The sequence below is a fragment of the Bidens hawaiensis genome, unplaced genomic scaffold, assembly GCF_021521415.1.
Source record: "Bidens hawaiensis isolate Kalapana, Puna unplaced genomic scaffold, B.hawaiensis_p1.1 tig00028894_1, whole genome shotgun sequence".
Lineage (NCBI taxonomy): Eukaryota > Viridiplantae > Streptophyta > Magnoliopsida > Asterales > Asteraceae > Bidens > Bidens hawaiensis.
In genome coordinates, this window is record NW_027494749.1 from 177778 (window position 1) to 192456 (window position 14679).

A 14679-nucleotide genomic window follows, 5' to 3' on the forward strand; every position below is an offset into this window, starting at 1 on the left:
CGCTAGGACTCTTGCAGCAACCCGAAATCCCTATCTGGAAATGGGATATGATAACCATGGACTTTATAATGAAGTTACCAAAGACTACTCGAGGTAACGATGCCATTTGGGTTATCATAGACAGATTGACACAATCTGCACATTTTATTCCAATTCAGGAATCATTTTCAATGGACAAACTAGCCCAACTCTATGTAGAGAAAATCGTAGTAATACATGGTGTACCACTATCAATCATCTCTGATCGAGATAGTCGGTTTACATCAAACTTCTGGAGAAGTTTCCAGAAAGCTATGGGCACCCGTTTGAACTTAAGCACTGCTTATCATCCGCAGATAGATGGGCAAAGCAAAAGGACGATTCAAATATTGGAAGATATGCTTCGTGCTTGTGTAATCGATCTTGGTGGTAGCTGGGATACTCATCTCTCGTTGATGGAGTTTTCTTATAACAATAGTTACCATACGAGTATACAGATGGCACCATTCTAAGCTTTATACGGTCGCACGTGTCAAACGCCGGTATATTGGTCAGAAATTGGAGACAAACAAATGTCTGGACCCGAACTGGTTCAAAAGACTACTGACCAAATACAACTAATCAAGGATCGACTAAAAGCGGCTCAGGATAGACAAAAGAGCTATGCTGACATACGCCGCAGACCGTTGGAATTCCAAGAAGGTGTGATAAGGTCTTACTGAAAGTATCACCTTGGAAGGGAGTTGTTCGTTTCGGTAAGAAAGGTAAACTGAGTCCCTGATTTGTTGGACCGTTTAAAATCCTAGAAAGGATTGGACCGGTTGCCTATAAACTCGAACTCCCTGAAGAAATGAAAGGCATACATAACATATTTCATGTTTCGAATCTTCGCAAATGTTTAGCCGACGAAATGCTTGCTATGCTTTTAAAAGACGTGCAAGTCAACGACAAGCTTAAGTTTGTGGAACAACCAATTCAAATAGAAGATTCTATGGTTAAGTTCCTCAAAAAGAGGCGTCTTAAGATTGTCAAAGTAAGATGGGATTCGCGTCGAGGACCCGAATATACTGGGGAACTCGAATCTGAAATGAAAAAGAAATACCCTCATCTGTTCCAATAATATCGAGGACGAGATTAATTCAAAGGTAGGGAGGATGTAAGATCCCATAAAAATCCATAAATATTTTGGACTAAAAATTTCAATTTAAAAAGTTATGGATAAACTTTGTAAAATAAGAATGGGTGCATCCCACATTGGTGGATGAAAGAAAGTGGAATCCTTGCACATGGGTATAAATAAGGAGTGCAAATCTCATCCCACATTGGAAATGGATACAAATATTGAGCTCCTTATAAGGAGATGAAATTCCATAATAATATTCTTATATGCCCTTATGCACCCAATGGTCCTAGCGGAGGGTGCGAAGCACCCGAACGCGCACGCGCACGCGCACGGGCGATGGGCGCTTTGATGGCGCACTTTGCACTTCGCATCGCCGCTTAAGGGCCGCCTTAGTATTTTTGCACGGCGAAACAAGAAAGTTCAAGGTTCGAAATGATCAAAACAAAAGCTTAAGGGCCAAAATGGTAAATATTGACCCCTAATGGCGGTTTCAAGGGCCTATATATATGGACTTCATGTTCAAATTAAAACTCGCACCAAAAACTTTCTTTCTCTCTTTCGAACACTTGATTGTTCGCTGCTAAGTGCTACGGCAAAGCCCTGCGAGTCAGGAAGTTCGTAAGCAAACTAAGCAAAGAATCAAACCTCTGTCCAAGTTGTTATCAAATTGTCTAGCCTATCTAAGGTGACTTATGTATTAAGTTATCTATATATATATATGTTAAACCCTAGTCAAGGGTATCGTCTATAACCTTGTTTTGATATACGCTTAAACATATTCATAAGGATATTATTTCTAGATGAAATAATAAAAATTATATTTTGACGGGCATGTAGTAACTGGAAGGGGGATATCGTCGGTAGTTGAGTTTCTTGTCTAAGGAAAGTAATTCGTATAAATCCCAATCAACCGAGTGACCCGTTTACTTTCCTGGAGAGACTCGATGAGAGTGATTGAACCTATTATGCCAAAGCATGCTATATCAAATGTCACTCCTAGAATAAACGAAAGAGTTTTATTCAAAAAGATTTACAAAGTTAAACCAGATACAAGATCTGGAACTAGATTACATGACCTAGTATTAATACGTTGTTATTGTCAAACTATAGGTCCGATCAATCCCGTTCATCCAACTTAAACAAAAGAAGTTAAAGCTCGATTTTGAAAGGTGAATACGTACAACTTTTTATTGGAAACTTGGCAAGTTAGACATTGGGTTTGACTTGACAAGTCCGTCAAAGTTAAGGGATTACGTGATCCCAAAGTTTGTTGAATGTTTACATGAGATGTCAGGATCTCTAAAACTTATAATACATGTTAGATAATAAAATACTTAGACAGTCAGTACATGTGTCTGGATCCAAACATACTGTTGCATGTAGATTAAACTAATTTCTCAGTATGGGCAGCGGGTCCCGAGAATTTATATAGTTTGTTACATGCTGGTCAAACTAATCTCCTCACTATGGGCATCAGTTGCCGAGGGCATGTTAGTTTGTTGTATTTTACTGTGGCAATGGCCCTAGAATTAAGAGACGTTTCTGCTAAGTAATAAGAAAACTTTCTATGTATTATAATGATTGTTAAAACTATTTTATTGAGTCAATACGTTTCACCAGCATATAGCTAACGTATTTACTTAACATTTCAGGTAAGGAAAAGATGTGCTAAGCAAGGATAGAGTCATACTGTTAGAAGATTCGTGATGAATGGCTCAGTTTTTGATATATTAAAATAAACGAAATCCTTGTTATGTAAATTACTTGTTTGTAAAACAATGTAAGTTTGGGTGTTTATTCCCAAACTAAGTTAGACAAATATAATATTATAATCAAAAGAAGTCTTCGCTAAAACAAACCTTATACTCTGATATATTTACAAAACAGGTATCAACAGGTAGTCACGCTCCCAGGCCCGGTTTGGGGGTGTGACATAGAAAGTGTATATTCAGGGGCAGTCTGGTCAGATTTATTAAGTTCTTTTTCAGGGGTTGCTCGTAGGACAGCGAAAACAAGTTAGGGCTTTTGGCCCTTATTTAGTTAAGGCCTCCAAATAAAAAAACATTATATAGATATATTATAATGAGTATAGTAAAGTCAAAGTAATGTATTGGTGTGGTGGTAGGCTTGGTTGTTACTAAAGTATAGGTTATGAGTTCAAAACTTCTAATAATCAATATTTTTTTTCTTAACAAATGTTATGAAAAGGCCCCAAAATCTTGTTTTGATTTAGGCCTTCACATTCGTTGAGCCGGCCCTATTCTTTTTGGTGAAACTGGGTTGGATATGGGAGTTAAGGTGGTACTACTTAAGAAATAGGTGTATAAATTTGATCAAGGGTAGTTGTGAGGTTTCCACAACTCTGATGACAATTGTTTGTTGGAATATTATTTGGAGATGGACTATATGTTGGGTTGAAAGTTTGAATTGGTGCTGGGTCCAAACCGGAACTCATCAATATTATGGTATGAAGATTAGCTGGATGGAAGAATTGAACCTAAGTGTGGTAAATAGCTAGTGTAGAGTTATGCTTAGTAAATGGCTTGAGATGATGGTCATTTTCAGCAAAGTTTTCGTAGAGCTTGGTGGTGTTGGGTCTAGACTTACGAAATTGTTGGGCCAATGTACACTGTTGGGAAAAAGAAAGTGGGTTTACTGTTTATGGATCTTAGGCCCAAGATGGATTTTGTGTATAGGATTGTTTACTTGAATTTTGATCTTTTATTTTTTAGAAAATGTATAGGAGCTAAGCCCGATTTTAGATTCATGTATAGATATCGGGTTAGCATTGTTGTTAGGTTTGTTTGGTTTCCTTTAGGGTCTTGACTAGTTTGGAGATACGTCCCGGCTAGTTGTGATGCCTTGTTTTGTTTCCCACTTTTCTTTAATAAAGTTTGCCAAGGCCTCGGCCTTTTTCCCAAAAAAAAAAAAACTAAACTGTGATCAACATGTAACAGTTAGCCTTCAACAACTTTGCTTCGGGTTGATTCAACTAGGTGTATGAACCTGTCTTACAAGTTAGGGTTTTGATTAAAGCCGAGATTAAATAAAAAAATATGATTTGTTTCTTTGAATGTTGGCACCGGTCGTCTAGATTCAATACATCTTGATGCATAATTCCATGTATATGTTATCGTTGCATACGCTTAGTTTTATCTAGACATGTATTACTTCTATTTTTTTAATCAAACTGTTAAATAATTATATTTCTCGACTCTTAGTCCTTAAATCGTTACATTTCCCTCTTTCTCATCCGCTATATAACAAAGACCAGAAAAAAAAATCATTCGTATTTAAATATCGTATATGTAGAGAAATAAAAAGGATGCATAAATACAAACATTGCAACTTGCAATGGAGACAAAAAAAAATAATCAAATTCGAAAGGAACCCATATGCTTGCATAAAGCTACAGGAAATATATCTTACCTTCACTTATTAGTTATAGATGTAACTTATTACAGTTAATGGTTTTTTAAGTTACAAACCATGTAACGAACATCGCCAAATTTCCCAAACCAAAACCAAAAAACCTTGTTATCAGTTGCGTTTGTGGTTTATTATAACAAGTCAACCTGTGGTCATAATTAAGAAACATTTTGACTTTATGAACCTAGTTGACTATTTGGCACAAAAAAGGTCAAAGGTAATCCATAGGAAGATCCCAGTCGTCTTGAGTGTTGTCAATGGTTTTTTCCCTGGGTCTTGGGTTCTCGGGTCCCGGCCTTTTTCTTCTGCCCTTTCGGTATTCAGATCGTTCTTCAAGGTCGGAATAATAATCAAGATCATCCATAGAGTAATTCGTTCTTTGGGCATCCCAGAAACCCTAAATTTATCCACAAGATTTTCATGTCATTATATAATTTGTTGCGAAGAATTGGCACCTAAGATTGTATCCCTCCCACTTGTCTATCTCGTTGTTTGTGAGCACGGTTGTAAACAAGCCAAGCTGCTCGCGACCCAACTATTTATATAAAAATAAATAGTTGAATCGAGCTCGTTTATCCTTGGCTCACTAAGAGCTTGAGTTGAGTCAAGCTTAAACGAGCTCGAGCCTGAACTCTAGCCTAAACTGAAGGTCGGGAGTCTCGGGCTCACTTAATAAATATTATTATATATAAAATTAAGCAAATGCAAGCCAACTATTTATATAAATAAAACAATTTTTCATAAAATAAATATATAATTACATAAATATTATTATATATAAAATTAGGATAAAAGTAGCTAAATAATATATAGATATAAAAGTATAATTGTAAATATATGTATGTATAAGTAATTACAGATGTATATTAATGAAAAACTAAATATTGTATTAAATAAACAAGCAAACAAGCTGAGTTCGAGCCCGGGCTTCACACACCGAACTTAGGCCTGCAAGCCTACTATTTATATATATATAATAATGTTTTTATATAATAATATAAAATTAACATAATAAATATTATTATATAAAAAGTTATGATATTTAAAAAAAGATATATAGATATGAAAGTATAACTATCAAATATAAATATGTATATAAGGTATTATATATGTAGATAAATAGAATAATAAATAAATAATGAGCAAAGCTCAAGCTTCAGCTCTCTTATTTCAAACGATTCGCGCTTGAGCTTAAGGGAGCTCGGACTTTGCTCCACTTGTTCAAACTACTATTTGTGAGTGAAATGAGTTGTTTTGAATGAACATGTTTAAAAAAACTTATCTGAAATTTATAAATTAATAATTTGCCAATAATGATTAATGATTATAAATAAAGTTGCTTTTACTTAACTAAAATCCATTAGCTTGACCCATTTGACCCATTACAATCAAAATTGGCCCATTTATAAGTGAACGGGTCGAAATGACTTCCTCTAAGTATAACAATCATACAGAAGCATTTATAGTGTTACTTACCTTAGTTAACCGTTGTATACGTGAGGCTGCAGCATCATGCACAATAACTGTATCAGATACAACTTCCAGCACGTCTTCCACCAACAACGCATATGTGCTCACCTGTAATTAGTTACATTCTCGTTTAAAACAAAACGGTAGCTGTGGAGAAATGGGCGGGTCAGACGGTTGGGCAGTGGGCCAAACAGTGGGGTCAGATTGGGCCGACCCGTAAACACTTCTTAATCTAATTTAATTGGACAAATGCCACATAATTTAGTAGATGGGATACCTCAGCAATATGTAATAACATCAAATCATTAATAGTTAATTCGATATCAAAAATTAATTTTAAATAAAATTTCAGCATTGGTATTACACCGGTTCAAAAAAGTAGCACGTTTCACTAAGTTGCCATAAAAAAAAGTATAATTACCAAAACAAACCCACAAACAATTTAGTTCTATATAATAATGTGTTATTTTGTAAATTGTGACATTTGCCAAATTCAATCTTTTAAGTAATTACTGTGTTACATTAATAAAAAATGTTACATCCGATTACAAAAATGTGTTACTATTTAACTTTTGAGTAATTAATGTGTTATTTTGTAAATTGCGACATTTGCCGGATTTAATTTTTCAAATACTTTACGTGTTATGTTCATAAAGACTGTTTTGTGCAATTGAGTACACTTTAATTACTTTCAACCAGTTATTTGACTCGGTTTATTTTTAGTTAAATCTTATAACTTAACTCATCTGACCCATTTGAGATAAACATAACCCATAGCGACCCATTTATGGGTATACAGGTTTTAATTACCAAAGATTAAAAAATATATATAATTACCAAAGTTGATGGAATAATCGATATTCCAAATGAATCGAGCTCTAAAGATTCTATTGCCCCTGAGTTAATATTAAAATTATACCCGCGCACCTAAAAACACGAGAAATCAGATATTATTATCAAACTATTTAAGAGAGTGATTCACGTTTTCAACAATTTTTAACAAAAAGAAAAATCGATATTCAGAAAGTTGTTTAAATGCAAATAGGTGTTTGGACTTTTGTTTTGAAATTAATAAAGCTACCTATTTGGCCCTCATATTTGATAATTTTACACTTTTACTCTCGTTGCACAAGACACCTCTCTTTTTCCAGTATTTTCTGAACATTTTATCTACCAATTTCTTTAATGTAAGAAGAGTAAATTACATAATTCGTCATTTAGTTATATAGAAAATTTTCACTTTTCGTCTTTAAACTAAGGAAATAACAGAAATCATCCTTTATGTTTGTATATTGTAGCAGTATACATCATTTCCTGTAACAGACGTTAATTGTTTCTGTTAAGTCATTAACTACCCGCATGTGCATGCACATCAATGGACTTGACAAAAAAAGAACATCAACGCCCAATATTGGAAAGAACGCAAATTGTTGCAATATACGAACATAAAGGATGACTTATTTTCTATCCTTAATTCAAGGACAAAAAGGGAAATACACTATAACTAAAGGACGACAAATATAACTTACTCTATAAAAATAAGTTAAAAAATAAATATCTGATATGATTATCTGATTGTTAAGACTAAGTATCTTATTCTGAACATCAAAAAAAGCACAAAACACTTTCTAAATCATTACAATAAAAGAATGAATTAAGCAATTAAAGATGATAACTGGGATTAGAAAAACATACCTTTCCAATATCTCGTCGACCTGGTGTCACAACACTATATCCTACCTAAGAAAGAAAACAAATAAAAATATATAAATATAATCAACAATCATGTTGTAACAAACTTTACACCAATATATTTAAAGCTGTTGCCTCTTTATATTATAAGGTTTAACACAGTGCCCGATTTCACACGCTAATTGAATGATTTAATTAATCTTAGTAAAAAAAAAGGTGAGGTTGACCGTTGAGCATACCAGCGTTTCCAGTCCAACCAATTTAAACTCTTTATCCATCACAGTCTCATCCTCAACGAGCACAACATCGCCAGCCTGTGGTCAAAGCATAATCACATATTTAACCCTTCCAGAATTCCGAAGCATGGCCATTTTTACCATAGTTAGAAAGGAGAGCCTGCTGCTTACCTGCCTTGTATCCTCTAAAAAGAACATTTCTTGCTCTCCAGATAGTAGGTTCGGTCTCACTTCTACAATCACTACCATCCACTAAAAAGTTGAAAATGTATCACTTATTATAACAAAATAATAGTCATGAACAAAAGCATGAAGATTGTAACGGACTCGTAATCTAGATAAACAGAGCAACAAATCTACAAAAGTAGTAATAACAATGATAATAGTAAACTAAGGCTAGTATAAAATAGTCATCATCATTGTACTCAGTATATCCCACCAATAGCAATGCTATGGTAGGGTCTGAGGAGGGTAAGACGTAGACAGCCTTACCTCTAACCCATAGGGATAGAGAGGCTGCTTCCGGTGAGACCCCCGGCTCGATAGTAGTTTGCATCAAGCCTTGGACATAAAGCACATAGCACTCAATCATCGGGACACCGGCTGACTGGTGCATGTGCCCTTGTCTTTCGGCTATCAACGCCACCACATGATGTTTTATACTAATTTAGTTCTACAAGATTTGCCTGCCTAAAATTTGTGATTAGTGGATAATAATCGAAAACGTATTTGAAGTAGAAGATTTGCCTAGCCTTAAAAGGTTTGACTCACGGTGTTAGTATCGACCCAAAGCTGTGAAACAAAGCCCAGAGAAAGAGCAGACTGAATGGTGATGACTTGCTTGGCAATCACATTTGATCTTTTCATCACTTCTTTCCCTTTCTTCCTAATAATAACCCCACTCACTTGATTATTAACATCATCATCTAATTTCACCTCACAATCTTCCCTAATAATTTTGACCAAATCCTCTTCTTCTTCTTCATATTCCATCAAATTCTCGTCAAATTCGTTGTCATTAGGGTTCAATTCGAAGTGGGTTTTGGTCGGTTGTCGCTCTTTGAACTTCAATTCTGGGTTTGGATTTTGACTGGTTTTTAAGGAGAATTTATATTTAGATTTAGATTTAGATTTAGGGGGTTTAGTTCTGAAGAATGAAGGTGGAAAGGGGGGGATTATTATTGAAGATGGAGGAGGAAATCTTATGATGAAAGAGTAACTAGAAGATGATGATGAACTACAAATGCAATCACACATACTCATTGATGGATTGATTGACTGTTTACAGAATCCAGTTCATACAGACACCTGAACTAGTTTTTAACTTTTTATATCCCTCAAATTAGTAGCATCTTTTGTATGGTCGGTGATGTGTTAGCTTGTCCTATTGGTGGGTTAACAAACCAATCACAACAAGACACGTGATTGAAAACACATCGTCCCTCTGATGTGTTAAACACGGGATGTGTTATGGCTGCTCGGTATCTCATCGTCAACACTTGGCTGCCAAATCCGACAACCATGTTCCCGCCGACGGCGATGTGTTACCGGAACGTAATGCATCGCCGACGATGCAATTTCATTTACTAACACATGTCTCGGCATGTTAACGTAATGTGTCTTTGGCGAACCGTTAGTGTAAAACACATCGTTAAGCACCTGTGTTTACATTCAACAAGACAGCAACTCGTGGCAGTCATGATTTGCTAGAAAACCCGTCATCCCAACACTAGATTAGATTATATGCTTATTCAAGACGATTTAGGGGCTATTTATTTACATCTGAATGGAACCATTCAGATGTAAACATCTGATTCATTCAGACTTTAGACTGTTTGGTTACAAACAGAAAAACATATAAATAGTTAAAATTAGGTCTGAATCATTCAGACTTGCTGTTGCATCTGAATGGGACAGTGGCTTATTCGTTTCAGTTATCCAAACACGAAAGACTTATGGAACCGATAACCGAAATAAAACCCAAATTCACAATATGGATACTGTTAAGAACCGAAAACACAGCTCGGTCTGGTTTTCGGTTTATTTGTTATGCAAAAATAATATCAACGAACTATCTATATCTATTTAGATAGTTTGAATCTATTAGTTTAGATCGTTAGCTACAACATATCCCCTCAAATGTAAACGTTTTACAAAATTGTACCACCGAATGAAACGTTGTTTCCTCATTCTCCACACAAATCCCGCCTAAAAGGATAAACCCATAATAATAATAACCATCCTCGGCTCAAACCAATTCTCAAGCATTCATCAATGGCTACCACCATGCTCTCTTCCATCACTCTAAAACTCAATTCCACCTTCTCTCCTTCAAAACCCACTTCACTTATCCCTCAGTTCAAACGAAACCCGTCAAAAATCAGCGTCTCATTCAACGAAATCTCCGACGACTTGCTCGAAAACACCCTCCATTTGGACCAATACCCGCTTTTCAAATCCGGGTACGATCAGTTCCAACGGGTTACCGAGAGCTTCCCGGAGAGTGAGAAGTGGGGTGTGTTTGTGTTTGCTGGGTTGGTGTGGGTGTACCTCACTGCTCGCCCTGGGGTTTTGATTGGTGCCATTGATGCCTATCTTTTGGCCCCTGCACAGAAGGTGTTCGACGGTTTGTCTGGGAGAAGGAATCTCAAGACTTCAGATTTTTTGGTTGGGGATAAGATCGGAGAAGGGTCGTTTGGGGTGGTGTATTCGGGTGTCGTGGTGCCCAAGAATATGTCGGTCGAGGAACGGGTTAGGAATACCGGGAGTAGACGAAAACAGCTGGAGAAGGATCCAAGGTTTAAGGAGAAAGTCATTCTTAAACAGGTGAAAAGTTTGGTGATTTTGTTCATTTGAATTATGATCCGTTAGTCGATAGTAATCGTAGTTGCAATTTGGGCGGTGTGTACACTCGTAACTTTCATTTTCGTTGTCAAGGTAGTCTTTGTAACGAAAGTTAGGAGTTACAAAATTGTTGAAAATCAGATATTAGGTGTAATAAGATAATTTGTTGAAAATCATAGGTAAATTAATTTAAAATATGATCTATTTCTAGATAATATAGTCCATACTCACAATTTAACCCGTAACCACTTGCAACGTTTATTTCATTGTCAACTCAGTTTAACGGAAAAATAACTATGTCTGCCCCTACTAATACGTCATATGCCACGTCATCAAGGGCAGGGCAGACAGAGTTATTTCTCCATTACAGTGAGATTGTGTCTTATAACCGAAGTTGATGTTACGATTGCCACTGGTCAAACTGCATGTATAGATTATTATCAGCCAATTTGTCGATACTAAAATCTAGTTTTCCAAAATCATAATCATAATGATACTTTGTAATTTACTAGGTAAAAATTGGAGTAGCAGGTGCTATAGAATGTGGCGATTTTGAAGAATGGTTCAACTACAGGTTGTCACGTGCGGCTCCAGATACATGTGCTGAGTTTCTTGGAAGCTTTATTTCTGATAAAAATAATTCAATATTCACAAAGGGTGAGAAATGGCTCGTATGGAAATTTGAGGTACATGTTTTCTTATTCAAGTAGATTCACATAGATTTAATATCTTAGGGATGTTTGGATGTGAGTTTTGAAAATGAATTTACCATTATAATGTGCAGTAGAAACTAGTGTTTGGATGTGCTTAGGCAGTGTGGAGTTGCAATAATCGGATAATTAGATTTTTGAATGTTTGACAAATTATGGTTTATTTCAAAATTCTCTCACTGTAACAACTTCTAAATGTTAAGATACACAAAATATGGATTTTTGGACGATAGTTTTCAAAACACAAATCCACAATCCAAATACCCCATTGGTATCAGTTACAAATTTAACAGTATACTCATGACTAATATAAAATGTTATGCGAATCAAACGCAGGGGGACCGAGACCTTGGTGATTACATGAAAGATAGACTTTTCCCATTAAACTTGGAATCACTCATGTTTGGACGCATATTAGAAGGGCTCGAATCTATACAACGAAACGCGTTAATAATCAAACAAATAATGAGACAAATAATATCATCACTCAAGAAAATACACGACACTGGCATTGTGCACCGTGATATAAAGCCCGCCAATTTAGTTGTAACCAAAAAGGGGCGAATCAAGCTTATCGATTTTGGCGCAGCAACTGATTTAAGGATAGGAAAAAACTATGTGCCAAACAAGGGTCTTCTTGACCCGGATTATTGCCCGCCTGAGCTTTATGTTCTGCCCGAAGAAACACCGTCCCCACCTCCAGAACCCGTTGCAGCTCTTCTTTCTCCAATTCTTTGGCAGGTAATATATTATGTATTTTTTTTATAATAAATCTTTGATGGATTGACAGGTGCGGGTTGGCGGGTTTAACAAGAGCATCGCCGTTTAACTCATTTACCTAAACGTGTCTAAAGGGCTAGCGGGTGATAGTCAAGTTGTAAACGTGTTAATAAAAATGGTGGGTAGTAAAAGAAAGGGTTAAGCAGGACATAAATGGGTCAATCGGAAAACGACCTCTGTTATTATTTGTGTAAAAAACATGAACCCTGTTTAACTCAGTTATCTAAACGTGTCAAACGGGTTTGTGGATGATAACTAAGTTGTAAATAGGTCATAAATGGGTTAGTGGGTCAACCTGTTTCACTAAACAGGTTGGCAGGTCGACATGTTAAACTTAATGGGTTTCCCGGTTAACCCAAGAACGACCCGTTTAATTAAATAGGTCAACCCAAACACGACCCATGGTATTATATGTGTCAACCCTAACCTGCACCCACTTATAATCATGTAACCCGAACACGGTTCATTTGACTCATTTATCTAAACATGTAAAATTGGTTGGCGGAATGGCGGGTAATAACTGAATTGTAAATGTGTTAATAGAGTCAGTGGGTTGTAAAAAAAAGGGTCAAACAGGGGATAAATGGGTTAACGGATCAACCTATTTAAGTAAATAGGTTAAACAAGTTAAACCGAACACGACCCGTTTAACTTGTTTACCTAAATCTGTCAAACGGGATACCAAGTTGTAAACGTGTTAATCGAGTTGGTGGATTGCAAAGAGGGGGGTTAGTGGGTCAACCTCTTTATCTAAATATGTTGGCGATAGAAGTCTTTAATTAAACGAGTTAAATAGGTTAACCAGAACACAACTCGTTTAATTAAACAGGTCAGCCCGAGCACGAACCGTTTTTTAAACGGGCCAGATATGCAAACCCAAAACTTGATTATCTCCGTGTCGTGTTAGGATTGTATTGGAAATTGCCACCCCTTGTTATATTAATAGAAATGTTTATAAATAATTTAGTAATAATTAGTAAATAAACAAGCTGAGCTCAAGCTTAGACTTACTCAAGCTCGGCTCGTTTACTCCCATGGTTTGGTTTCCATAACTATTTAAAAAAATCATGTATTTTCATTTATGTATAAGTTTAGCCTTTCTTATTTATCCTTCAATTTCTTAACTTTTTGTTATCTATTAAAATATTTTATTTATCATTCTTGCAGTTAAACAGTCCCGATTTATTCGACATGTATTCTGCTGGGATAGTCCTCATGCAAATGGCTGTACCGTCATTAAGGTCTTCAGCAGCCTTAAAAAATTTCAATCTTGAACTAAAAGCAGTTAATTATGATTTAAAAAAGTGGCGGGAAAAAACCCGATCGAGACCCGACACAAGCGTTCTTGATTTGGATTCGGGTAGAGGGTGGGATTTAGCGACGAAACTTATTTCAGAACGGGGTTCGTTGCGTAGGGGTCGGTTATCGGCTTCGGATGCGTTAAGGCACCCGTATTTCTTGTTGGGTGGTGATCAAGCGGCTTCGGTTCTTTCAAAATTGAGCTTGTCAAAGTAGAAAGTCAATATTGAGAGGTGGTTGACTGTAAAGGTCAAACATTGGTTCTGTGACATAATTGTATAATTTCATTGTTTGTTTATATTGTTCAATTCTGCTATCTGAAAGGTGCTTAAAATAGCAAATTTACTCTCTACATTTGAATTTTGTAAGGTAAGTTAGTTACTTACATGTTACACTAAATAAATGTAGATAACATAATGTGTTGCGATGATTCTTGGTACTATGTTTTTTTATTGGTTTGCTCGGTTGAACTATTTTCAGATCTCCACACATCAAATCACGAGATTATAATTTATAAGATAAGAAAATAAATTAAGAATTATTGTGGAATGCTATCTAATTTTAATGTGCCCAAAAACACACATTACAAACTTTAACATTACAAACTTTAACCGGCTAAAAGTTAATATTACGTATCAACCCCTCGAATTATCAGTTATTCACACCGACGCTTAATAATACTTATCACACGGTTATCCTTTCTATAAAGGTAGGGTACTAAAAAGACCCAAATACCCTCAAGTGATACCCGCGGGTCAACCAGAAGCCCCTCATAAGACACCCGCGGGGCATAAGAACCATCCGCATAAATCATTTGAGGAAGAAACACCCTCACGACATATGCGGAAGCATCCCGGCACCCTCAAAAGTCATCCGCAAGTAAGAAGTACCCTTCCGCGTAAATGACCACAAGGTAATGCTCCGGGGCAGATGTCAGTAACTAATTACCTTCTAGAAGATTTGCCAAGATGCTTTCTTGGGCAATACGTGACCTCTCGGCAAATTAACAAGAGACACCTGGCAAGGCCGTTATAACCGTGCACATGGCCAATGATACATATTCAGCCTATAGCAGAGAGACACGTGTCTAGGTTGTTATACATGCACATGCAACGTA

General features: G+C 36.1%; 3 protein-coding genes across 3 annotated transcripts; 2 read left to right on the forward strand and 1 right to left on the reverse strand.

The window, feature by feature from the left end:
* The first annotated feature begins 551 nt into the window (after positions 1-551).
* LOC143577904 (uncharacterized) lies at positions 552-1099 on the forward strand. The gene is made up of 2 exons (XM_077061621.1): positions 552-681; positions 786-1099. Exons 1-2 carry the CDS (start codon positions 552-554, stop codon positions 1097-1099), a joined length of 444 nt encoding a protein of 147 aa, XP_076917736.1.
* Positions 1100-4516: 3417 nt separating this feature from the next.
* Positions 4517-8959, reverse strand: LOC143577909 (uncharacterized). Its single transcript, XM_077061625.1, has 7 exons — positions 8701-8959; positions 8101-8181; positions 7933-8007; positions 7697-7741; positions 6839-6928; positions 6008-6109; positions 4517-4928 (listed from the first exon to the last, which is right to left on the reverse strand). Exons 1-7 carry the CDS (start codon positions 8920-8922, stop codon positions 4743-4745), a joined length of 801 nt encoding a protein of 266 aa, XP_076917740.1. The 5' UTR covers positions 8923-8959; the 3' UTR covers positions 4517-4742.
* Positions 8960-10063: 1104 nt separating this feature from the next.
* LOC143577896 (serine/threonine-protein kinase STN8, chloroplastic-like) lies at positions 10064-13895 on the forward strand. The gene is made up of 4 exons (XM_077061617.1): positions 10064-10755; positions 11286-11459; positions 11820-12224; positions 13431-13895. Exons 1-4 carry the CDS (start codon positions 10204-10206, stop codon positions 13776-13778), a joined length of 1479 nt encoding a protein of 492 aa, XP_076917732.1. The 5' UTR covers positions 10064-10203; the 3' UTR covers positions 13779-13895.
* The last annotated feature ends 784 nt before the right edge of the window (positions 13896-14679 follow it).

Excerpts from the sequence above, each read along its gene's own strand:
- LOC143577904 (XM_077061621.1), top strand. The coding sequence starts at position 552 with ATGTCTGGACCCGAACTGGTTCAAAAGACTACTGACCAAATACAACTA. Across the intron at positions 682-785 it reads ACCGTTGGAATTCCAAGAAG|AAAGGATTGGACCGGTTGCC; the intron begins GTGTGATAAGGT and ends TTAAAATCCTAG.
- LOC143577909 (XM_077061625.1), bottom strand. The coding sequence starts at position 8,922 with ATGGAATATGAAGAAGAAGAAGAGGATTTGGTCAAAATTATTAGGGAA. Across the intron at positions 7,742-7,932 it reads TGGTTGGACTGGAAACGCTG|GTAGGATATAGTGTTGTGAC; the intron begins GTATGCTCAACG and ends TTTCTTTCTTAG. Across the intron at positions 6,929-7,696 it reads GTCGACGAGATATTGGAAAG|GTGCGCGGGTATAATTTTAA; the intron begins GTATGTTTTTCT and ends TCGTGTTTTTAG.
- LOC143577896 (XM_077061617.1), top strand. The coding sequence starts at position 10,204 with ATGGCTACCACCATGCTCTCTTCCATCACTCTAAAACTCAATTCCACC. Across the intron at positions 11,460-11,819 it reads GGCTCGTATGGAAATTTGAG|GGGGACCGAGACCTTGGTGA; the intron begins GTACATGTTTTC and ends AATCAAACGCAG. Across the intron at positions 12,225-13,430 it reads TTTCTCCAATTCTTTGGCAG|TTAAACAGTCCCGATTTATT; the intron begins GTAATATATTAT and ends TCATTCTTGCAG.